Genomic DNA, 26,674 nt, shown 5'->3' with positions numbered 1-26,674 from the left:
GTTCTGAAAAGGTGGTGGAATGTCAGCCACGTACAGACAAAAGACATTGCGACACAGACATGTCACAAAAGATCTGAAAAGATTTATGATGCTGACGGACAGGTTCGCTTGCTTTTCAATCTTGCTCATAGCAACCAAATCTCTTTCTACCAAGTCGACTCTCTGGGTAAGATTATTGACAGTCTCATTCATCCCCTCAAATTTAAGATCATTCTGCCTCTGGTACCCCACTAGGGCACTGTTTACCTCCTCTAAAGAGTTGTGGAGGCACAGGATACTCTGGAATGGAAATAAATTAAGTTGTGGAATCCAGCTAAAGATGTATGCTAGACAAGCAGGCCAGCAGCACTGAACAACCATTATTATGTCAAGTTACAGAAGTAAACTCCTTTTCCTGGTTTAGACCATTGATCGTCTGTCTCTGCTTTGTCCCTCTACTCTAAATCGCTCTCAGCTTACTCCCTCTGGAATTGTTCGGCCTCAGCTAGACAGGAGGGGGAAAGAGAAGAGGACTACCTATATGATTCACTCTCTGGTCCCAGGAAGCTGAGAGGTTGGGAATTGATTTCCCAATGTTTACCTCACCTGCTGGCAGGAAAGCTTGCTGGGTTATTAACTGAAACATCCATTTACCTAATTTGTCAGAACAAAACTACCTTAGGAACAATACCAATTACTGAATTGGCTCATGTAGCAAAACTATAACAAGTAGTGCATTATTTAGTACAAGATTCAATTATTTTTATTGACTCCTTTAGTTACTGATTACTACTTAAATAGAAATGATGACTATAGGTTTTAAAGGGCATTAGACTCAGGACAGGAATTCTTCTTAGTGAAGATTTCCTTTATTTTCTTCAATGTGATTCTGAACTCAATATCCTTTTTCCTCCTTGTTTTAGTCTTTAGAGAATCTTAACTTTTTAAGGATATGCTTTTTAACATTATTAGAATTTACTGTGACTCAAAATAGCCATCACTCTGAGTTAATCTGCTATCCATCCATCTTTAACTTGCTCAGATTGCTGTTTTTCATAAAGAGTTTCAGGATACTCTGGTCATTCTATGTCTTTCAGTCTTTCAAGATATGAAAATAAACTTACTCCACTGATTGACATGCAGGGAAAAAAGCAGATTGCTAAATAAGAGATAGGACAGCATCTTGGATCCCTATCCAAGCCCTCTCTGGTCAGCTCTCACACAGGCACAAATATGCGTGAGATGCCAGCTGAGGAACCACAACCTAAGCACAAACTACTCTGGCTGCTCCAGAGTCTACTGTGGTCACGGGGAGGTAAGCCAGAGACAAAAAGTACCTGTTTCACATTCTCGCTGTGGGGTTTATTGTCAAGTTCTGATGGAGCTGAAGGTGATGGAATAATCTGGTCACTTCTACTGGTCTCCTTCACAGAGTACTGATTCTGTTAACAGGAATGGAGGTTAGTATAGGCAATAAGTAATTACTAAGCCTACGTAGCCATCTGGGATGATCTCAGAACATTCTAGCTTCTCACTGGGGCTTCCACAGATTCATCAACATGGGGGACAGATCTAGGAATGAGTGGAGAAGCTAGGGAGCTTTTGTATGCCTTGAATAGTCCCAATTTCAAGTACATATAACTCATCTCCACAGCATGCGAGCAGAGGTTGTGCTATCCTTTTCAGCCTTCATAAATCCTGAATGGAGCCAAGTACCCATTAGGAGATGAACTCAGGCCTCTAAATAACTGCAGACAGCTTACATCTGCACAGTGTGGAGAGACATTTGAAAACTTACCCATTATTGTGTAACAAATCATCTCCAAATTTTGTGGCTTAAAACAACTATAATTTATTATTTCTCAAGATTCTGTGGGTTGTCTAGGCTCAGCAGGGTGGGAGTGTTCTGTTTCACATGTTGTAGGCTGAGGTCACACATATGGCTGCATTCTATTGGGAGCATGAATATCCAAGATGGCCTTTCATCCTCTGGAGCCCCCTTCACTTGGCCTCTTATCATTCCCTAGTCTAAGAGCCCTGCCAAATTCTGGGCCCACAGAACAGTGAGAAATAATAAAGCGCCGACTTAAGCCCTAAGTTGTGGCGTGATTAGTTATATAGCAATAAACAATGGAGACACTTCCCTACTTTCCTTTCATTCTTTTCCATTTTCCTTCCTTCCATTCCATCCTCAGGTGTCTTATTTCAGTATCTCCTGCGGCACATTTGCAAAAGACTGAGGCTCTTAATTCTATCCACCTTAACTGCTTAATTTACAGATTGTAAAAATAACAATAAACACTGCTTACTGTATTTTTTTTAAAGGTGCATAGTAGGGTCTGTTTAGACAAATGGAAAGTGGGTATCTCTACTATTACTACTCAGAAAAGGGGAGGCAGGAGAGTGCTGACTTTCCGCAGTGCTTGTAGATTTCCTTACCAGGTCACTCTGTAGTAACTCCATGGCTTTCTTGTGTTCGTCCACAGTTTTCTGTATTGCCTCCACAGCAAGATGGACACTGTTTAAAGTATTGCCAATGGAAGCTACGCTCTGAACATAAACATGTAGTAAGGTTAGTGTTTTTTCCTTTTTAAAAATTTGTATTAGTTTTATTAAGATGTACCTGATATACAATAACTGCACATGTTCAAAATGTAACTTTTGACATACATACACCTGTGAAAGTATTAACACAATCAAGATAATACACATCCATCACCCCCAAGTTATCCCTGTTCCTAGGCAACTACTGATCTACTTTCTATCACTACAAATCAATTTGCATTTTCTAAATTTCATAGAAAGAGCCCTAACCGGTTTGGCTCAGTGGCTAGAGCGTCAGCCTGCGGACTGAGGGGTCCCAGGTTCGATTCTGGTCAAGGGCATGTACCTTGGTTGCAGGCACATCCCCAATAGGGAGTGTGCAAGAGGCAGCTGATCGATGTTTCTCTCTCTCATTGATGTTTCTAACTCTCTATCCCTCTCCCTTCCTCTCTGTAAAAAAATCAATAAAAATATATTTAGGAAAAAAATAAATTTCATAGGAAGAGAAGCAGTGAGTATGTACTTTTCAAAAAATATGACTTCTTTCACTTAGTACAATTATTTTAAAACTTATCTATATTGTAGCTACTCAGCATGTAGCTGGGTGGCATTCTGTTGTATGGATACATTGTAGTTCATTTCCCTGTTGATGGGCATTTAGGTTGTTTTCAGTGTTTGGCTATTACAAATAAAGCTGTAATAAACATTCGTGTCCACGTCTTTATGTGGGCATATGCTTATAATCACAATACCTAGAAGGTGAATGGCAGATCACATGGTAGATGTATACTTAACTTTAAAAAAACCTGCCAAACTGTGTTCTAAAATGGTTATACCATTTTATATTCCCACTAGCAGTGTATGAAAATTCCAGTTACTCCATACCCTCAACACTGGTATCTGCAGTCTTCAATTTTAGCCATTCTAATGGGAGTGTATATATCACTGATTTCATTTTACATTGAACACCAATAAATGGAGGTCAGTGTTTTTAATTATTTCAAATATCTTCAAACTATGAATTTCATGTAGCTTATACTGACACAATTAACAGGAAAAAAATCTATATATACAAAAGCTGAAGCGATCTCACGACCAGACAACCGACCGCTATGATGCACACTGACACCAGGGGCCAGACACTCAATGCAGGAGCCGTCCCCTGGTGGTCAGTGCGCTCCCACAGCAGCAGTGCAGCTCAGCTCAGCTGACAGACGGTTGCCAGACACCGGGCTCACGCTGGTGAGCACAGCTGCAGCGGGGTGCCTCTCCCGTGAACACTTCCCCTGTGCGCCTTCCCTTGTGCGCCTGAGTATACTGAGGTTAGGTATTTGAGATGAACTACCACTTCAAAACGGAGCCACTTGTAACAGAAGTAGTGTCTCACATTATTAACGCACAAATTTGCAGAGACACCACCAACACATTGGGTAGAAGTCTCTGAGCTGGGATGTTATCTATGCAAGCTCTGTTGTTACGGACTCCTAACTGGCTGGATGTATGATCCCATCAGGATGCAAGAAGATAGTAAGCTCTTGTTTGGTATTCTCGGTAACTGCAAAGTGCCTGGCTCACACTGGAAGAAGCTCCACAAATGTTTATTGAATTGATGAATGCAAGAATAAACCAGTTTCCTTCACTAATGCAAGACTGCCAGAGTCGCTTTTGTGCTAAAGGCTACAGAGGCCTTTTTCCCACTTGGCACCTGGGAACAATGGCAAGAAGTATTTGGCCTCATCAAAGTTGTCCCTACTTTTGTATTTAAAGTTATAAACAGATAACATTATTGGACAAATAGCAAACTATGGAGACCGAGCTCACAAGTGGAGTGGCTATAAAATGGCAAGTTTTGTTTCTGTTTTTGGCTTAGGAAGTTCTCCTTTGTGGAGATAATTTATATATTTATAGAGCCTGGCATGTAATCAAAGTTATCACACACTAAATTTGAAAAGTTAAAGACTAGATTTGACTCCCTTGCTCCAGAATCCCTTCTTATATTTCCTGCTGCAGGAGCTGATGTTGCTTGTGTTCCAAGTAGACCCCTTCTTCTTCCTACCCACTCTCTCCACCCAGCTCTAAAGATCCCTATGTATTACCCATCTGCTTGGTCACTGCCTCCTGCTCTAGGCCTGAATCTTAGGGATCAAAAAAACAGACATTCCAAATTATTGTTTGCCTAAGGCAGTGGTCGGCAAACTCATTAGTCAACAGAGCCAAATATCAACAGTACAACGATGGAAATTTCTTTTGAGAGCCAAATTTTTTAAACTTAAACTTCTTCTAACGCCACTTCTTCAAAATAGACTCGCCCAGGCCGTGGTATTTTGTGGAAGAGCCACACTCAAGGGGCCAAAGAGCTGCGTGTGGCTCGAGAGCCGCAGTTTGCCGACCACCGGCCTAAGGCATATATTGAGTAAACTGCCTAGAGCCGGGGTGGGAAACATCCTGCCCTCGGGCCATATAAGCCCCAAGAAATCATTTGGTCAGGCCTTGCCAAGGCATTAGGGGTGAGTTAATTAGATGTCTGACCAAATATAGCAGGCTAATTTTTAAGTTGATAATTTTGTATGGCCCTCAGATGATGTTATAAATATCCAAATAGCCCTTGGCAGAAAAAAGGTTCCCCACCCCTGGCTTAGAGGATGTGCACCTTTACCTTTAAAAAACAACATACATTGTTTACCAAAATGCTTTTTACCATTTTTATTCCCAGCAGGAGTTTCCTTTGCTCTACATGCTTGCTAACACTTATCGAATCCTGAATTTTAAATGTTTGCATTTCTTCAAATTATCTTTTTCTAAAAAATGAACGGTAATATAAAAGTTAATAATTTAGAGCAACTCTCATATACAATTGGTCTGCTTTCATGAAGACAAAGTGGATGATGAACTGAAAAGGCAAATGATGAAAAAAGAACCCACATATGTTAACATAAGAGTCCCAGCATAGCAATCCTGAGACTTGGAGAACCAAATAAAAAGGTGCAAAGCCACATAAACCAGAGCTAAAGTCACCTGTTGCAAATTAAATGCCCAACTAACCAGACCAAAAGAGATACTTTAAAATTTTTAGGACACAGTGATATGCTCTATTACTGCCCTCCTGGAGCAGGTGATTTCAAATGCTGGGTTTTCAAAGAAAACGTCTAAGAAGCTAAGAATTACAGCAGTTGGTTAATCTCAGTGTCTATACATAGTACTTACCTTCTGAAGTCCCTCTACAGTAGCAGGCAGACTAATTAAATCTGCTGCTGATTTAACGTTGGCTTTGAGGTGGTTTACTGCAGAATTCAACAGAGAAATCTGAAAGGAAGAGAAACAAACAATGAAAATAGAATTTGCACAGTGGATTCTTCCTTCACAGACTCTACATTTGATGCTGATGTCAAGGCACCCTTCGATTTTATGCACTTCTGTAATCCAGACATTATACTTTATTCAGCTCATTCTTGAATAGACTGGACATCAGGGAGGCAGCGTTAATACCCCTTCTTTCCCTGCCCAATTTAAACACTAGTGCCAAAGAGAGAAAGGCAATTATTCTTTACCCTAACTCCTGGCAGCTACAAAATGTAAAAATCTTAAATTACCCAAAAGATGACTCCAACAGTGATTACAACACAATCCTTCAACAAAAGGACAGAAAGAAAGCTAATGATCAAAGATCCCTGAAGGATTTCATTTCGGTAAAAAAATAAAACCTTAGTTATTTACTGAACTTTTGTTCCTGCCCAAGTGGGAACATATAAAGTAAAAGCCCATCATCACAAAATACAGTCTACAGGAACTGTACCCTGCCAACTTGAACAGCACTTTCAACTACTTGGGGATTTAGTTTTGGTTTAACAATGTGATTAATATTTCAAACTCAATAGCTCAACCAAAGCACTACTTTGTACCCCGAAGGTTCTCAATAAATACCCAGTGACTTGTGGACTGATGCACTGAATGTATTAAAATAGGAATTGAATCAAAATAAAATGTCTTCCCTTTTACTATTAGGGGTAGAATTCTACACAGCTGGACTTCTCTCTTATATGGGGGCTGGGGGAACCTGTATAATACTCAATTTCAGGCTGCATAGATCATATTCTAACAGCCTTGCAGTGTGGCTCAAACATTCTTGGAAGACTCCTGGTTCCATACTGCTTTCCTATCCCAAATGCTAGAATGAGGACACAAATGTACCAAGAGCAATTATATTCAGAGGGTCACAGAATAGCCACTAAAGTTTCTGGGCACTTATTCCATAAAAACAAAGTAAACCTGATCCCCTACTCTTTACTTCAACAAATGTTTGGCATCTCCGTGTCAGGTTCTGCTGCAGGCACTGTGGAGATAGTGGCAAACAAGACCATGAAGTTTTGCTTTCATGGAGCACCCATCATAGTAGGTGAGAGAAAAACAAAGAAGGAAAGTATCAGATAATAAGTACTATGCAAAGAAATTAAGCAGAACGCTGGGAGTGAGCAGCCGTGTGCTCTGAACAAGGAGTCCAGTGAGGAGCCTGGGAACTTAGGTTCTCTTTTTCTTCTTTCCCTTTAGGAGGAAAATGTTCAGGGACACCACACTACTTTTCATTCATTCATTACTGCAATAAATATTTATTGAGCCCTATTTTATACCAGGTGTCAGTGATCTTTTGGAGTTTACATTTTAGTGCAAGGAGACAGACAATGTTATATGAGATAGTGGGATGTGTTAGGAAAAAATGAAAATAAGGTAACTTGATGAGTGACTGGGTAACGACTTTATATCGGATGATTAGAAAAAGCCTGTATAAAGAGATGGCATTTAAACAGATCTAAATAATAAGAAGGAATTAATCAGACATAAATTGAATGAAGTGCATTTGAGGGTAGAGGGAACTGCTGGGGTAAAGGCCCCAGTGCAGGAAAGAGCTTGGCATATCTGAAGAGTAGAAAAAAGGCTGGCGGCAGAAGCACAAAATATGAGTGAGAAAGGGGGAGGGAAGGGAGAGGTGGAGGCAGGGAGGTAGAGGATCTATCCCTCTATGGAAGGGAAGCAACATTAAATAAATAATTAAATACTAAATGTGATAATAAAGTTCTAAGAAAAGAACATCAGTGTGGGCTGAACTGGACAGGATTCATGGAAGTAGGACTCCAATTAGTCTCTGATGGAAAGATTTTATATATAAAAATAAAACAGGTATTCTTTATAGGTAAGAAGGATGAGTGTGGCATTGGGTAATAGGTAGGGAGCAACAACATTAACAGGCCCAGGAAAACTTTTTCTGCATGGCAATTCTCAAAGTGATGATGATTTATTTACTTGTGTAATTATTTAAGTGTCTCAAGAATAGTAATGGCCTTACAAATGGCCAGTGTGGCTGGCTGGCAGCTACTATTTCTCCCCAAACCAAAGGAGCAGCTGAAAGCCAGTGCCAGCCAGGATAAGGTGAGGTACTGTTTCACTTCTCCCCATGCCCCAAACTCTCTAGGCCTGGGTATCAGCTGCCTCACTGAAAGAGTTTGCTCTGGAGAGCTGACCATTAATGCTCTAATTACCAAACATCACTTAGGACTTCTTACTCACTTATAAGACCTGGACCACACACTGGTCACTAGGACTCAGCTATGTTCCCATACACTGCAAAGCTGGATTCCATCTCTCAACATTCCTTTCTTTTGAGTGGAATAATGCCAAATTTATGGAAAACTGCAGCACAGCTACATGTGTAACTAGAATGGAGAGACAAGGGGCTCCCTCCATTATCACTGGGACTGCTCTAGGATGTCAGATTGGATTCAAGCATTACAGAACTTATCTCTGATTCAAAGAGTCTAAAAAGTTGGATTAAATAGAAACCATTAAGATAAAAACCCAAATTTCAGCCAAAAGATGAGTCATGACATTTATGTATATTACATGACTTTTCATTAGCAAAATTAAAAATAGCTACTGTAGACAATTTTATACTATGATATCTAAAATGCTGCTTTTTTTTTTTTTTTTTTGCTTTGGGGTTAAAATTAAGTGTGTTCTTTCTTTCTTTTTAAAAAATATTTTTATTGATTTCAGAGAGGAAGGGAGGGAGAGATAGAAACATCAATGATAAGAATTAATGATTGGCTACCTCCTGCACCCCGCCCCCCCTTACTGGAGATTGAGCCTGCAACTGCAACTGGGGCATGTGCCCCTACAGGAAATCGAACTGTGACCTCCTGGTTCATAGGTCGATGCTAAACCACTGAGCTACACCGGCTGGGGAAGTGTTCTTTACATAGTAAGCAAAAAAGTTACTAAAACAGGCAACCATCAATGATGAATATGAGCTCTAGTAGAAACCTGACATCACACCCTTTCAACTTCATCTACCCAGCACCTACTGCATTTTATAGTGGATATAAAGATGAAAGGCAGAAAGGAAAACTGGGAAAAGACAGGCTCCTAGCACCTGAATGTTTTAATGTTAGCACTGCTACACAGCTGTGCGACCTCGGGCTAACTACTTCTCAGAATCTGTTTTCTTATCAGTAAAATGGAGATACCACTCCTACTTCATAGGTCTAGAGAAGAAAAAAGGATTTCATATGTAGTACTTCTAATAGGGGCCTGCATAAAGAAAGCATTTAATGAATGGCAGTTATCATCTCAATTGCCACCATTATTGCCAACATCATACTTAAAGCACAGAGTTCCGTGTACAACCTTCTAGTGTAATTAGATGCATACACAAATACCGTAGTCCCCCATTATACTCAGTTTTGCTTTCTGTGGTTTGTTACCTGTGGTCAATTGTGGTCCAAAAATATTAAAGGGGAAATTTAAGAAATAAACTAATTCATAAGTTTTAAATTGTATGCCCTTCTGAGTAGTGTAATGAAATCTGCTATCCTGACCCATCCCGCCACATGATTCATCCTTTTGCCCAATATATCCAGGATGTACACTCTACCCGCCCATTAGTCACTTAGTAGCTGTCTTGGTTATCAGATGATTGTCATGCAGTGCTTGTGTTCAACTAACCCTTATTTTACTTAATAATGGCCCCAAAGCTCAAGAGTAGTGATGCTGGCAATTTGGATATGCCAGAGAAGCTATAAGTGCTTCCTTTAGGTGAAAAAGTGAAAGTTCTCCAATTAATAAGGAAAGAAAAAAATCAAATGCTGACATTGCTAAGATCTATGGTAAGAACAAATCTATTTGTGAAATTGTGAAGGAAAAGAAATTCATGCTAGTTTTGCTGTTGCACCTCAAACTGCAATAGTTATGGCCACAGTGCGTGTTAAATGCTTAGTTAAGATGGAAATGGCATTAAATTTGTGGATGGGAGACATGAACAGAAAGTGTGCTCTGATTGATGGTAACATGCTATGCCAGAAAGCACTGAGCCTATACGAAGACTTCAGCAAGGTGTCCCCTGAAACGAGTAACACCCAGCCATTTCTTGAAAGCAAGAGACGGTTACACAGAGTCAGGAGTAGATCTGAACTAAAAAATGTAAAAATTACTGGAGAGAGACTGCAGTTACATAACTTTTATTACAGTATATTGTTATAGTCGTTCTATTTCATTATTACTGTTGTTAATCTCTTACTGTGCCTAGTTTATAAATGAAACTTGATCACAGGTATGTATGCATAGAAAAGTCATAGTATATAGAAGGTTTGGCACTATCGGCAGTTTCAGTCATCCACTGGAGGTCTTGGATAAGAAGGGACTACTGTAACTATCTATATATATAAAAGGCTAAGCGACCTACTGAACAACTGATAGGTATGACACTCACTGACCACCAGGGGGCAGACGCTCAATGCAGAAGCTGCAGAAGCTGCAGAGCGACAGCAACTTTGCAGAGTGCCCTCTCATACTCCGGGACCCCTGGGGGGATGTTGGACTGCCAGTTCCCTGAAGGCCAGGCCAAGGGACCCCACCTGCCAGAGGGACCCCACTCACTCCACAGACGCCCTTTGAGCCCTGGTGCCGCCCCAAGTGCAGCCGGCAGGGAGAGACCGCGGGAGGTTGGCTCCAGGGCATGTCTGGCCCATCTGGCCCAGTCCTGCCCTGCTGGCCACCTTCTAATTAATTTCTTTCAATGTGCACGAATTCGTGCACTGGGCCTCTAGTCACATCATAAGATATCTGGACCAAGTGCCAAAAAAAGATATAGAACATACTATAGAAAATGATGCCCTCAAGGTCCTTGATGACTCTTGCTGACATATCCTTCCTTACTTCTGGCCTCTTTCCACCAAGCTATGCTATAATACAATACAAAAATCTCCTGAACACACTGTTTTTCATTTGTCTGTGCTTTTGCACATATACTCAATTCTCACAATTCACAGTAGTTATGTTCTAGAACAGAGATTTTCAATCAGTGTGCTGCAAGAATTTTTAAAACATGCAATACCTGACTATTTAGTTGAGGGCACTGACAAAATAAAAAAATGACAACAGCCAACACAACAATGGCTACCTGGTATGAATGAATCAAAATTATACCTTTTTTTTTTTTTTGTCAAATTGGCAAAAAATGTATTTTTTGGTGTGCTGCAGAATTTTACTAATTAGTTTATGTGTGCCATGATGAAAAGGGTTGAAAATCATTGTTCTAGAAATTCACAGCAAACACTGAATGAGTGATTACTGAACCGTTGCCCCTAAGGGAAGTAGAGAGTTAGGTTCCAAGAGTCCCCTGGTCACAACATTTTTGTCAACTGTACAACTACATAACTTTGTAGTTGATTGATACAATACATAACTTTGTTTTATATGTATTTCTTTTAAAGATGTCTTATTTAATGTATATTGTTGAACTCGTGCCTGAATGCAGCTTATCCAACACATGTATTTTCACTGTAAGGCACAACACAGCTTTCTTGCACTTTGCAATATTAGATAAGACTTCAGCACATGATAGTTGTACATTTTAAGAAGCAGAATCACACACACAAAAACCGTGGCACTAAATATATCATGAAAAGAAAACTTGTTTACACTATGAGCTGAAACAAGGCAGTGTGTGGCCTTGTTTGACTTCAACTGGAAACGTTCCTATTGGGTGACTAATTTTTTGCCACTGTATGCTTGCCAGTGAATAACTGACTGCAAAAGCACCACACGTATAGATTTTTAGGTTACAAACAAATTTTAGCTAGTAGGTGAATTTGCAAATATGGAAATCTGCAAATGATGAGGATCAAGTGTATTAATGAGGACATCCTCTCTCTTTCTATAGAATTTATCTAGCCAACTCCAATTAGCCCTTCAAGACTCAGCTCAAGATATATGAGAAGCTTTGCTTGAATCCAGCCAGTATGGGTTAGAAACATACCTAAAAAATGCCCCCACGGTGCTCATACAGACCAGCTTCTTATTGCTTATTAGGCTGTTTTATAACTATTTACTTTTCTATTTTTCCTCCATTTGATAGTAAGAGCCTTGAGGGTGGGAATCCAAGGCCTAACTCCATAAAAGCAGCTCATTAAACATTTGTTGAATTAACGGTCTTCAAAGAAGGGGAGCAGACTCCCTATAATGTTGAGAATGGACATGGGTATGAAATTAGAAGTTTCATAAATGACACAGAAAAGTAAATTGATTTTAACACTTTTTAAAAGACTTTTCAATACAAAATTTGATTTTAACTTATTTCAAACTTTTTTTTTTCAGGCATTAACTTCAATTCATACTGTGATAAGGACAGTCCTTGTTAAGTGATACACATTTTCTTATTGTTTAAGCCACTTTAGATTTCTTAAAAAAATTTTTTTTGCCACTAAAAGAATCTAATTGACAGGGTTACCCTGAGATATAGAAACATGGTTAAATATTAATTTTATTTTTGTAACTTTGCAGTTTGACGACCACGGTCTCACACCAAGTACAAACTTCCCTTGGACTCTTCTCCTGTGCTGCTTGACAAGGAGATGGGAATGTAGCTGATATTGCTGGCTCTTCATCCTGAAAGATTTCATCCTGGCCCAGAACTGTAAACTCCATGACCATCTAAATGGAATCTCCGGTTTGCCCTAGTGAGAGATGTTAATTATCTCTCAGTGCTTCACTGTGGCTGGTTTTGGTTTTGGACAAATGTCTTTCTATAAGAAATGTGTAACAATTTTAGAAAATCATTCAGAGAATGATGAGCTCCCTCTGGACCAAGCATTTCAAACTCAAAGGCTAACATGGGCCAAATAAACAAGGTTTAAGTTTATGTGGGCAGCAAAAAAACAAGAGCTTCAATTTTCATAGAAACGTAGGTTTATTTCGATAGAGACATGCTGAATACAAAGGGCTGAAATAAATGAGTAATCGTTAACATAAAATAATAGAGTATTTTAATAAAAATTAATATTTTTCTTGAATACTAACTTACCAGACACTGAACAACTGCACAAATTAATAAGCATAATGCAAATAAACCTACTTTTCTTGTTCTCCGAAAGCGAAATATTTCCTGTTGCGCACACCAAACAAGTCAGTCCAAGACTGATGACGCAGCAATCGGCTGCTAAAATATTCACTGCTAGTATTAGTGGAAAAATGGTGCGCCTGCACATAAGGCGTGTAAGGGAAACGAATGCAACATGATTATAGTAATCAATCATTATGGAATGTTGTAGTTCGTTATTAATAATTATGTATATCAGGATATTGTAAAAATTAAGTTATGAAATTTTATTAAAATGTTTCTTACATACCATTATACTGGCTGGGCCACAAAAATATTCATTGTGGGCCGCATGTGGCCTGCAGGCCGTGATTTTGATATGCTTGCTCTGGACAAACCTAAAGCTCTAGGTTACTACCACCCATCCTTCTGTACCCATGCCAGCAGAGGATTTCTCTACCTCAGGCTAGTTTCATCAGTCAGTCCCATCAACTTTGAAGATCTACTGAAGGTAAAATGGAAAGGGTTTCAGTTCAATCTCTCCTACTTTTATATATGAAGCTCTAGGACTGAAGTAAACTTTCCCATTTATCTTCTTTCCCAGGTGCTTTTTGTTATTAAAAATAACAGCCAGGACAAGAATAAAATGATTACTTTGTTTCTAGATTCCAAATTAAAGAGAACTGAGAAACCAAAACACATAGGAAAGGGTTGAAAACTGTGTCCTCTCACACCAGTGGTCAGCAAACTCATTAGTCAACAGAGCCAAATATCAACAGTACAACGATTGAAATTTCTTTGAGAGCCAAATTTTTTAAACTTAAACTTCTTCTAATGCCACTTCTTCAAAATAGACTCGCCCAGGCCGTGGTATTTTGTGGAAGAGCCACACTCAAGGGGCCAAAGAGCCGCATGTGGCTCGCGAGCTGCAGTTTGCCGACCACAGTCTCACACCAAGTACAAACTTCCCTTTGACTCTTCTCCTGTGCTGCTTGACAAGGAGATGGGAATGTAGCTGATATTGCTGGCTCTTCATCCTGAAAGATTTCATCCTGGCCCAGAACTGTAAACTCCATGACTATCTCAATGGAATCTCTGGTTTGCCCTAGTGAGAGATGTTAATTATCTCTCAGTGCTTCACTGTGGTTGATTTTCACTTGATGTAACCTCTGGTCAAATTGCTCATGTGCTCTGTGAATACAAGGCCAGTCTTATCCTGTTCTTTTTACAGAAAAAGGAGTGAATACTTGTTTTTTCCTAAATACTAAGCGTCCAAGGATAATACATAATGAGTAAAGACTGCAACTGATCAATTATTTCACGAATGACTAAAAAAAATGAAATAGAACAGAACAGAAAATAAAATATTATAAGGCATCATAAGGGTAAGCTAATATTTTCAGAAACTTTTATTTGTTACATACATGTATGTGTTTATTAGATAACTAGAGGCGTGGTGCACGAAAATTTATGCACTGGAGCGGGGGTTCCTCAGCCTGGCCTGCCACCTCTCACAGTCTGGGAGCCCTCAGGGGCGGGAGGCGAACCGGCGATCAGGGGAAGGCGACACCCCATCACATCTCTGCTGCTGCCACTGCCGGCAGCGCAAGACTCAGCTGGCCCTGGTTACCTGAGTCTCGGACAGCCCTAGGCGGCTGGGCAGCTGCCATCTGAGGCTTGCCTGCGCCTCGGGCCGGCCCTGGGTGGCTGGGGGCTGAGGGGACTGAGGGACTCTGGAGGCAGGCGCATGGAGTGGCCTTGCTGTGTGCCTGCCACCCTGGCGGGGCTGATGGGACTGGGCACTGCCATCTTGTGGCTGTGGGCGCCGCCATCTTTGAGGGCGGGGCAGTCAATTAGCATATTCCCTCCATATTGGCTGTGGGTGCCACCATCTTTGAGGGCAGGGCAGCAATTAGCATATTCTCTCCTTATTGGCTGTGGGTGCCACCATCTTTACGACAGCGTGAGGGTCAATTAGCATATTCGCTCTTTATTAGATAGGATGATGTAAAATATTTCTTATTGTAGGCAAAAGTTTTAAAGCTGCAGCACCAGGCCATTGATCTCTGGTCTTAACTGATGAATTGCCCAACTCCTGCACTACTGCTGAAAGATGGTGGAGGAGCTTCAGAAATACATTGAGTGGCCAGATTATTATGATCTCTGAACGCATAATAATCTGGCTACTCAGTGTATATCCTATATAATAAAAGGCTAATATGCAAATTGTCCCCTCGACCAGGAGTTCGACCAGCAGGCCGGCCGGCCAACCGCCCATGTCCCCTCCCCCTGGTCAGGTTGGCTGGACCCCACCTATGCATGAATTCATGCACCGGACCTCTAATACACACACACACACACACACACACACACACACACAACACACACACACTGAGTGGCCAGATTATTATGTGTTCAGAGATCATAATAATCTGGCCACTCAGTGTATGTGTAAGCCCTTTATCCTAGCACAGTGCTGCTCCTTGCCACTGGCTTATTCTGAACTTTGTGACTACATCTGAAGAAGAGAATATCCTCTTAGTGCCAACAAGAATGGCACATCTATTTTTAAGCACTTGCAGGTGTACCATTCATTTGCTACTTGAGGTGTTTTTTAATGCACATTTTCCTAATTAAACTGCAAAAACTGAGGACAGGGGCTACAGTTACCCAGCAGCAACTATATAAATACAAGATCCTTGATCAAAAACCTTTTAAGGATTGGAAAAGTTTTTCCTCTAGGCCTGCTTGCCTGGCCAAGGTATTTAACCAACTCTGCCACTTCCTCCTATGCTATGCTAGAATAACTATCATTAGCTGTGGATGGTTTCCAGATTGGTTTTAGTATAGTATATAGTATATACCTCAAGATTGTGTCTGTAAGTTTGTATACTCTTAAACAAAATAAGCTCTTATTATCTAATAAAAATATGCTATCCTTTTTCTTGGGGGTTAGATGGCACTCTTTCTAAAAAAAAATTTATACCTATACTGCTCTTTATGAGAACTGACTCAAGTATTTCCAACTCCCTCTAAATTACTCTACTTTGTAAAATTATCCTTTGAAGAAAGGGTTAACAGTTTAATTATTTGGTAAATGCATAACTATTACCTATTTTACCTGAATTTAATGTGTTGGAATCACAGTTTGTAAAAACCATAACAAAAAGAAAAACAATTTGGAGTTACCTATACCTACAGATTCAGACCAAATAGAACAAAATATTCAGAGCTTACGTAGAAATAAAATCACACTTTTGCTACCTGCTTATTCATTTCTGTGATGTTTATCCAGACCTTGTTCAAGCCCAGCTCTCCAGATTCAATCTTCTCAAGTTCTCTTTGTTTGCTGAGTAGGTCTTCATTAAGTTTGGGAATTTCTTGGAATGAACTTTTCTGATTAGATTCCACTAAAAGCAAAAATAAGAACAATCATAAATAGCCATAAAGTTCCCTCATGGCTCCAAGAAAAAAAAAAAAAAAGATCCCATACAGTAGGAAAGAAGATAGATCAACACGTTAACCCTGGGAGGATAATGACTAAATTTATATCAATGAACTACATGTCCTTTTATTTATATAAATGTACATCTTTAACACTAAAGCTTTTAACTGGGGCTATTCACAACTGGCAATACAACTTTTAAAAGTCAGATGGCTAAAAATGATAATAATTACTATCAGCAGTAAGAGTTAGATTTGAATCACAGCTCTGTAACTTACTGTGATCTTGAGAAAACTACTCAACTTTTTTGAGCTCAGTTTCCTCATCTGTAACATATACTTTACAGGATTTTTAGAATCAAATGAAAGAATGGCTGTAAAGTACTAAACACAGCTGGCCAGGCATACAGTAAGTGATAAATAAATGTTAAGTACTGACCACCTTTACTCCATTAATGTTTCGGGTGACATCATAAGTTATATCTATAAGTGCATAAGTCTACTTCTCTCTATCTCAAATTGGTCAAATGCAACGTGGGTTCTTACCCCCTTTAAAGTACTGTTATGAGGACTAAGATTTTTAAATCTTTTTCATAAACAGCAGGGTGTTTTCTTAAATCCACCCAACAGCTCAAAGTAAAAGTAAAGGAAGATAAAGGAACATGTTAGCTAAGTATAGCTGATATTTGGCCTTTCCTTTGGGAAATAATATCTCCTGAATGGTTTAGAGATTTGTCAGCTTGAAGGCAGAGGCCTGCAAGAGTGCTTTCTCTTGTTATTTTAAAGAGTATTTTTCCTTTACATGGAAAATATTGATAATGACTGGTCCTCCAGAATAAAACTTACTTTTTTTTTTTTAAAGTACACAGTGCCAAATTAGTTATTATATACTTTCTTTGAAACCAAAAACTGGCACGCAGGACAGATATAAGACAATTTACTAAAATGTAAGTACTAAGATGTTCTGCATGGTTAGCACTTAGAATATACCTGGCACTCAGTATTACTGACTGAATAAATCTGGCCTTTGCTTACCTCTCCAAACACATTTCTCATTACTTTACCTACCTCTTTAATCTACTTCTTAGCCAAGCAGATTTTCCTGACATACCAACCTCTTTAAGCCTCAGTGACCCTGCACACTCCATTCTTTCTGCCTAGATGCCTTTAGCTTGCCCCTTTTTCATTTCTGCCACCCTAGCCTAGTTAATTACTTTCAAGATTCAGCACAAATAGCTGCACCCCCCACCTTGGACCACCGCCACCTTTTACCACTCCTAACACTTAATATACACTGTGCTGTAGCTATATACTTGTCTGTCTCCTGAACCAGACTGAGAGAGCTATAAGAGGACAGGGACCAAATCATATAGTCATATATTCCCAGAGCCCAGCAGTGCCAGGTACACAGAACTCAAATACTTTTCCAGAGAAATAATTGTAGGGTATGAAATGGAAATAATGCTAGCCTATTAAGTCAAACAAAGAAAAATGAACAAACAAACACAACTAAAAATCATAAAGGACACCAATAAGGATGGAAAAACTGGCTAGTGGTGTCCCTACTACAACAAAGCCCACTATCTGAAAATTCAGAATTATTAAAAGAAATCAGGTATTTTTATTCATCTTTCAAAATATACACCAAAGAATTTCTTTATATATATACTTCTCTAAAAACTTTTAATGTAACATTTGGTTTACACATGGTTTGTAGGACTACACATCCATCTCATACAATAAAAACATTTTACCAGTCTAAATTATGCAACACTTAGCATTTCAGTAAATTTAGTTTACATTTTCAGTGAGGTTGCAAAGTAACTCATCCCACACATGTCTGCCATTCCCAAGTGGTCAAACATCCCAAGAGTGTGTGTGTGAAGAGGGGGAGGGGAAGTCTCTTTCCTGCAGTCTATACAAAGTAAGTAGAAGGTAGAAGTGGGAGATAAACACATAAATAACTTGGGTTACAATTATTAACTAATAAACATATAAAACTGACAAGCCCTGAACACACTCTGGATGTTGAGGATTGTATGAGCCAAGAAGGGATTGTATTCACTATCTGATTTGGGGCCCTGTAGGAGAAACAAGTCAAGTCAAGGCACTCTGACTCCACAAATAGGAGGAAGAGTAGCAAACAACTTATGATTACTTATTCATGTTCTTTCAACATGGAAAGCAACTCATTTAAAATTTAGTATATTAAGACTCAAACTTACTTAGCTCTTTCCCTGATCTTCAAGATCAAAAAATGGAGATTTCTGCAAACACCCTTCAGACAGAACATATAAAGCTGATAGCAATTTTTTATGTCTTTATAGTTTGCAATAAACATTTATGTAACTATTAAACTTGTTATTGAGTGCCTACCATGTGCCCAGCCTTGCACTCGGCGCTAGTGCATAAAAAGACCATGAAGTTCTCAGTTCAGCAGGAAGTGAGGCATGAGGTACTGTCACAGTTACTATATGGCGTTACATATGCTATGACAAAGGAATGCTCAAAGTGTTTTGATAGCACAAATATCTTTGTTTGTTGACTCGCTGACTGCCAGGTCTATTACACATATACTTTAAAATGTTTTATGGATGGGAAAGTGAAGGCTCAGAAAGAATAAGTGACTTGTCCAAGTCTTTAACAGCTAGTAATGAGCAAGCCAAGATTCAACAGTCAAACCTTTTACTCCTAGGACCAGCACTCTTTCTAGTATACTCCAGCTACCATAAACACGTACATCTTCATACCCTCATTATCACAAGGTCATTTTTTTAGGTTCTGTACTAAATGACCACACTGCTATTCTGCCTGAAAGAGGAGATGCTTAATTCATTAATACTTTCCTTCTTTTCCAAATTCTTTTTTCTATTATTCTAGTGTTCCATAGTTGAGTTACAAAGAGGGATGGTTAGGAATAGATCTTCCTTAGAATAACTGTGGAGGTCTTTTGGAGTACCTGGAATTCTGAGCTAAGAGTTAAGGCCAGCCAGTACTTTTAGCTTAAGGATCAAGTTACTCCTTGAATACAAGATAAAAAACACGAAGCCTCTCTGCTTTGCTTTCTATTTCAGCAACCTTACCTCCTTTCCTCACAAGTGTCTTGGAAAATTTATTGAAATAAAGAACAATGGGCTCTGAATTTTTCAGAAAAGTATTAAAGCCAGAATAGTAGATGATCTTATTTAAGTCAGAGACTTCACTGTTCTCCTGAAAACCAAGAGGTATAAATTAACTTGTTGAAATATATTTAAAGCAGAATTCAGGAAAGATTATTTAAGCTTTACAAGATTGACCTCATTTAGTCAAGGTAATAGTTTTCACAAAAAAACTCTCGGGCCCTAGCCAGTTTGGCTCAGTGGATAGAGCGTCGGCCTGCGGACCAAAGGGTCCCAGGTTCGATTCTGGTCAAGGGCACATACCTCGGTTGCAGGCTCCTTCCCGGCCCGGGGCCCGGGCCCAGGCCCTGGTCGGGGTGTGTGCAGGAGGCAACCAATCGATGTGTTTCTTTCACATCGGTATTTCTTTCTGTCTCTTCCTCTAAAAATCAATGGAAAAAATATCCTTGGATGAGGATTAAAACAAAACAAAATAACAACAAAAAATTCTTGGGCAAGTGGTTCACAATGGCTCAGCCCATGGACTGACAACATGCCCCAGGGCCCAGCCCCTATCCCTCAGGAAGTCCGGCTTTAGACATTATAGGTGCTGGCATTTCTACTGTAGCAAACCAAAGTCAACAATGCAGTTGGACGGACAATTCTAAATCTGCTTTATTCAGGGGCCTGACAAATGTAGTCAGGGTCTCAGGGAATGTTGCTCAATTATATAAATTGGGTCTCATAGTCCAGGGTACAATTCTTGGAATCTCCTGAATATAATATTTCCAGGAACTGGGATTAACAAGTGCTCAATAAATATTTGTTGACTCGTTGATTGCCAGGTCTATTACACATATACTTTAACTGCATTTCTAGACAAAGAAATTCGCTGACAAAGGTATAAATTATTTGGATGTTCTGTAAACACAGGCACAGAGGAGTCAGAGAAAGGAATTCGAGAGGTAGAATTGAGCAGTGTTTTGAAATGTATAAATAAACAATTGCTACATGTGATCAAAACAAGCTGTAGCACAAACCTAAGAAGTCCAACTAATTAAGGAGATGATGGTACAGACAGGTGTCTTCACTGGCTGTTTACAGTTAAACACTGTTTCTGAAAACTTCATTTCCAAGTTATGATTACTCCTTACAAAGAAAACACTGGCCTTAGAAACACCTTGCAATTCGGCTAAGGACAACCATTAAGGAGGAACAACAACTAGAATACAAATCTCATTCTTTTTTACACTATACTCTGATTTCACTAGTTGATAAAACATGTAAGTCAGGATGATTCTGGCAGAGAATGACTTACCCAAGGCCATTCCCTAAATCAGAAACTTATAAGAAAACCAAAGTTAGTAGTTGAGCTTTTTTTTTTTCTTCAAGCAACATCACTAGGAATGTCATCAACACACTAAGGATTAGTTGTCCCTAGATCAGGTTCAGAACTTTAATAACTGCAGGCAGCCAAGAGAAGCTGGAGTGAAGGAAAACTAGGATGTTGTGATTTCCTAAGGCTTAATATGGAAAGTAAGTTAACAACTCTAATTCCAGTTCTGGGGCCAGATTTCTTTACGATCTTAGGAAAGCCTGGTGGTCAGTTTCTGATGTACGAATGCTGCTAAGGTTAGTGAATTTGTGATTAACTTGGAACTGGTTCCTTAGCTTAGAAAACTAACCTTTGAAACTGAGAACCGAAGATCTCAGTGTTGGTAAAGGAAGATATTTAAGTTAAATCTGGTAGAAGCCAGCATGCAAGCCCATCTTTCAGAAAAAGTACTTTGCATATGCAAAATACAACTTTATAATTTAGAATATATAAAACTCCATAACTTAAGAAAGTCTCTTACACTTTGAAACCCACTCATGAGAAATATTTGTGACTTGGTACACAGTAAGCACTTCATAAATGTTGGCTATTATTATTGCCTATTCCTAAGTTCTTATACAATTTTTAAGGAGGAAATTTTTCTCAAGGGCCTATGAGGAAGAAGTAAATAGCCCAGTGCACTGAGAAAGTATAAAGTGGCAACAGGTGGAGGTTAACCAAGGTTTTAGACTCCTGGACCTTAGCGCTTCCTTTTTGTGCCCTAAGTGTTGATTAAAATGCCATTTTTCAGATGCTATTTGTCCTGATGGTACACAAGCACTGTTTTTTATTTGTGTTTAAGACAAATAACTGTTACTATATTGAAGCTGACATCTAAGAAAGAATAGAAAAATGATGGAAAAAATGTATAATGTATAATTGCTTTACCAGTGGGCAAAACCCTTAATTCAGCTTTGTCCTAGATCCTAGAAAAGAATCCAAGATTATACTCTGAAATATGCGACCACTTACTTGTTCTAAATTTTTCCTTGAGGGTATCCAGATCCTCCTTCAGAGCAACTTGCATCCACACCAAGCCCACGCAGGCCACGACACAGGCGGCAAGGATGACAAAAGCACAGAGGGGATAACAGATCTTGCAGCATCGTAAATAGTCTCCCCTGATCACAAGAACAAATTCAACCAGGAGTACAAGGGTGATTATGAGCACAGCTTTATTAGAAATAGCATTCCTGTATTGCTATGCAAGTATGTTTTTAAATGAATAAGCAGTTGATTTATCAGGGACTACTGAGTAACATAGTTAAATCTGCATAGCAAGCTGAAAATAACTAAGTAATATGACCTATGAAGAGGTCATCTATTGGGTACAAAAGTTTAAAACTTCACATGAAACAGAGGGACTTCCTGTGGGCCACAGGAAGCACCTGTGGGAACCGCAGCTCACTGCAATCACTACCAATTCAAGTCTTTGGAAACAACCTCAGGTTAGGAAAGTGCCTAAACGGGCTTCTCTGCAATTCCATCACTGCACTGTAATTTACCTACCTGTCCCTGTCAACTACATGCTCACTCCAGGGGACCCTGTTTCAGTTTATTGAAACTTCATAAACTTTTGAGCAAGTTTTAGTGCAAATGGAATGAAAGAAACAGGAATTGTAGGGTGAAGTGGACACCTGGTACACTCTAGCTATTGGCTTAGAAGAAAGGAAGCATAGAAAGGAGTTAGATTTCACACCAAATTTCAACCAACACTCAGGTCTAAACTAACCCAAAAGGGTACTATTCCAGTTGAGCTATTCTATTTCATCAGATCTTCACAACCCAAACCTAGGGTTGTCCTTAACTACCTAATCTGGCAAAGCTCATTAGAAGCCAAATCCTTCCTTTCACAAAATAGGACAAAGAAACTCTAAACAAACTCAAAGGATTCAACCTCTTTTAGCACCCCAACCTTCTGCCTAGCCCTTGATTCCACATGCTCAGCAGAATCTCTTTTCTTTTAATGTAGTCCCTGAGAGGGTCCAAGGCACCTTCCAGGTTCCCCCAGCCCTTTACCAACCCTGCGTCCTAATTCCCAATGTCCTCAATACTCACTACTGGGTTCGTCTAGTGCCGTGGTGGGCAAACTGCGGCTCACGAGCCACATGAGGGTCTTTGGCCCCTTGAGTGTGGCTCTTCCACACAATACCATGTACCCTAATTAAGTTGATAACAATGTACCTACCTATATAGCTTAAGTTTAAAAAATTTGGCTCTCGAAAGAAATTTCAATCGTTGTACTGTTAATATTTGGCTCTGTTGACTAATGAGTTTGCCGACCACTGGTCTAGTGGCTGCACCATTTGAAAGTGGTTTGGGAAAAAGCTGCCTCTTCATTTTGTCCTCCATGCTCCATTACTCTCAAGGCTCATACAGTACGTCCCTCAACAAATTCTTCCATCACCAAGATTCAGACTCATCAAGAGTGCAAAAAATATATATAGTAATTTACAGTCTTAAGGTCCCTATTTCTGGAGACCTTTAAAAAAGGCTACTTTCAAAAGCTTGTCTGCTCCTATGTTCCTATTCTTAGCTTCTTTGCTACTCCTGACTTGTTGTTTCTGGGCTCCTGGCATATTCCCCACATCCATACTTCCACCCTAGATTTAGAGCGCTTTTTTTGTACACTTACAGACAGCTCTCAAACTTATCCTTCACTGAGAACCTGAAGAAACAACTTTTCTCCCTCTTTGCCTTCCAAGGACTACACCGATTGATATTTTCCCCTAAGAACTTCCTTCTCCTTCTCTTCAATTTGCCCCCTTGGTAGTGCAAGATGTCTTTCCGCCATCCCACCCCTCACCACGGCATCACTCACTTGACAAAGCGAGAGCGATTTCCAACTACACCGAATTCCTCTTCCTCCTCGGAGCTGGACTCAGAGTCTGAAGCAGGAGGCTCAGTGCGAAGCAGGCGGTGGCCTGAGCCTTTCTTGGGCTTCTTTCTCCGGCTATCCCCAGACAAGCCAATCAACGCATTGAGCTCTTTGCGCTTTTTCATCTTCTTGTGTGGGGTGAGTGGAGCACCCACTCCTGAGCTGCCAGGTTCGTACCCGAGGCCCAGCTCTCTTGCTACCTTGGAGCTGCCTTCCAGGGTGGGGGATCCTGGGCCAGAGCCCCCTGGTCACTCCCACCCAAGGGTGGGACTGACCAGATCCGCCGGGAGCTGGAGATTGGAGCCCAGAGGAAACTGGAACTGATGGGTGGGGGAAGTCACATAGATATGGCCAGGGAGCTGGTGATCCAAAAGGTCCTGGGCGTGAAGTGTCAGTTAAGAGGGTGTCAAGAGGATAAAAAACCCAAGTCAAGAACGAGCGACTCTCAGCCCTGACAAGTAGATAATGTTTCAAAGGGTGCTCCAAGAGCTGGGGAAGGGCACCCAGACGGGTGCTTTGGGCTTCCGGGCAGGATTTCCAATGGAGAAAGAGAAACTTGTTCTTGAATGGGAGGGAAGGGGGAGGCGCACAACCAGACAGTGGGAACGCGCTAGTCCCTCCTTAGCTGGAGAGGTGGTAGCAAGGAGGGGCTCCCAGTTGCTACAGTCCGGACAGTCGGGGAAACAAGCAAATGTCCGGGTCGGCGGTGCTCACTGTCCTCCGGCCTCTGGCCTTAGTTTGAAGGAAGTCCAAGACCGAAGAAAACCCAGAGGCCGGTTCGGAGGGCTCGGCCTGAGAGGAGCCAGTCCAGCGCCCGGGGAGACCCCAGCCCCGCTGTCTGGGCCCGGGGGCACGGTGCGGAAGGGCGACGGCGGCTCTGCCCACCTGAAGAGCTCCCGCCCAGAGTGTGAGGTGTTCCGGCACCGGCGACTCTTGGCAACTCACAAGCGCCTTCTTCGCTCCGTCCGCGACTCCGGCCCCCGCTCCGGCTGCGGCCGCGGCTGCTCCCGACGCGCAGGTGGCGGCGGAGGCTGCCGCGGGTTCCAGCCCCGGGCCATCGCTCCAGCTCCAGCTCACTTCCTCTTGGCAGCAACTGCCAGCGCCGCCTGCCAGTAATCCGCGTTTCCATTGGCCGTCTTCCTAGTGACGTCACACCACAGGAGCCAGTAGAGGCGGGAGGCGGGGCGTTAAAGGGCCCTGGGCACCTGCGAGGGACGGGCCCGCTCCCCGGTGGGGAGGCCCCGCCCCCACAGGGGCGTGAGCCCACCTGGTCTGGGGAGGAGTGTTGTTTCCTGAGGGTTCCGCATGGGGTCAGCCGAAGCACCTACGTGCTTGACTTGCGTGGAAAGTTTATTCAGCTGCTCCAGCCCGTTTGGTTCAGTGGATCGAGTGTCAGCCTGCGAACTGAAGGGTCTCGGGTTCGAGCTACATGCCCAGGTTGCGAGCTTGTTCCCTAGTAGGGGGCGTGCAGGAGGCAGGAGATCAATGATCCTCTCTCATTATTGATGTTTCTATCTCTCTCTCCCTTCCTCTCTGAAATCAATAAAAATGTATTTTTGCCCGAAACCGGTTTGGCTCAGTGGATAGAGCGTCGGCCTGCGGACTCAAGGGTCCCAGGTTCGATTCCGGTCAAGGGCATGTACCTTGGTTGCGGGTACATCCCCAGTAGGAGGTGTGCAAGAGGCAGCTGATAGATGTTTCTCTCTCATCGATGTTTCTAACTCTCTCTTCCTCTCTGTAAAAAATCAATAAAATATATATTTTTTAAAAATGTATTTTTAAAAAGTTTATCGAACTGAACTTATGAACTTACTCAGTCTGGAGGCAACGCACCTCTGACTCACGGGCTGTTTATGACCCGATTGGACACAGTTATTCATTTCATAAATATTACCATGTGTCATGAGCAGTTCTGGCGCTGGAGATACAGCGATGAGCAAAACAACTACTGTCCCCCTAAAAATAAATACAGGACACCCAGTAAAGTTTGAATTTCAGATAAACAATGAATAGCTTTTTAGTGTATGTCCCATACAGTTTCTGGGACATCTTCATACTGAAAGCTTAGTTTTTTATCTGAAATTCAAATTTAACTGGTATCCTGTATTTATCTGCCAATCCTATTCCTGCAGCTTATATTCTGGTGGGAGGAGAGCAACAACAGACATGCATAGTAAATGTCAGGAGGTGATAAGTGTTATGAAAAAATTGAAACATAAGGGGATGGGAAGTGCCTCTCTGTTAGGGGGACATTGGGTTAAAGACTGGGAGGAAATGGGAGAATGAGTTACGCAATGGCGGGGAGGAAGGAGTGACCTGGAAAACCTGGTGTGGCTGGACCTAAAGAGCAAAGAGGAGAGAGGTGGGAAATGAGATCAGGGGCCAGATTGTGAGGGGCCTTATGTATGGTGGTGTGGACTTTGGGGAAACATTGGTGCTTTAAGCTGAAAGGAGGCATACTTTGGTTTAGATTTTTAAAAGATCACTCTGGCCTACTGTGTGGAAAAGAGAATTGGGAGAAGGGGAGGGACAAAGGAAACCAGTCCAGATAGAGATGATGATAGACTAGGGTGACAATAATGGAGATGGTGAGCATTCTGGATGCTTCTTGAAGGTAGAGCTAATAATATTTACTCATGAATTAGATGAAAGGTGTGAAGAAAGAGGAGTAATGGAGGACTTCAGAGTTTTGGGGTGGAACAACTGAAAGAAGGGAATTGCCATTTACTGAGATGATGAAGAGCAGGCGTGGGGCAAGTTTGAGAAGCCAATCCAATATTCAAATGGCTTTTTTGGGTATATCCATTTAGAATTTGGGGCAGAGGTTGGGGCCTGAAATATAAACCTGAGAGTATCAGATATAGATGGTATTTAAAGCAAAGTGCTTTGAACTACTTGGAAGAAAGTAACTTAAAGTAATCTTTTTTAAAATATATTTTTTTTATTGATTTCAGGGAGGAAGGGAGAGAGAGAGAGAGATAGAAACATCAATG

The 26,674-nt window shown here is 40.9% G+C and overlaps 1 protein-coding gene across 2 annotated transcripts in view; it reads right to left on the bottom strand.

Moving 5' to 3' along the window:
* Window positions 1-24,759, bottom strand: part of EFCAB14 (EF-hand calcium binding domain 14) — a 38,815-nt gene extending 14,056 nt beyond the window's left edge. For both annotated transcript variants that reach the window (XM_028142231.2, XM_028142234.2), the window contains exons 1-6: window positions 23,625-24,759; window positions 21,776-21,924; window positions 16,151-16,296; window positions 5,728-5,826; window positions 2,419-2,529; window positions 1,317-1,421 (exon numbers count right to left, since the gene is read on the bottom strand). In XM_028142231.2, the coding sequence (XP_027998032.2) occupies window positions 1,317-1,421; window positions 2,419-2,529; window positions 5,728-5,826; window positions 16,151-16,296; window positions 21,776-21,924; window positions 23,625-23,806 (792 nt within the window). In that variant the 5' untranslated portion in view covers window positions 23,807-24,759. The remainder of the gene's footprint in view (window positions 1-1,316; window positions 1,422-2,418; window positions 2,530-5,727; window positions 5,827-16,150; window positions 16,297-21,775; window positions 21,925-23,624) is intronic.
* Between the last annotated feature and the right edge of the window lie 1,915 nt (window positions 24,760-26,674).

The sequence above is a fragment of the Eptesicus fuscus genome, chromosome 9 (genome assembly GCF_027574615.1).
Source record: "Eptesicus fuscus isolate TK198812 chromosome 9, DD_ASM_mEF_20220401, whole genome shotgun sequence".
NCBI classification, from domain to species: Eukaryota; Metazoa; Chordata; class Mammalia; order Chiroptera; family Vespertilionidae; genus Eptesicus; species Eptesicus fuscus.
Note: the sequence above shows the minus strand (reverse complement) of the source record. Positions and strands in the feature narration are given on the sequence as shown.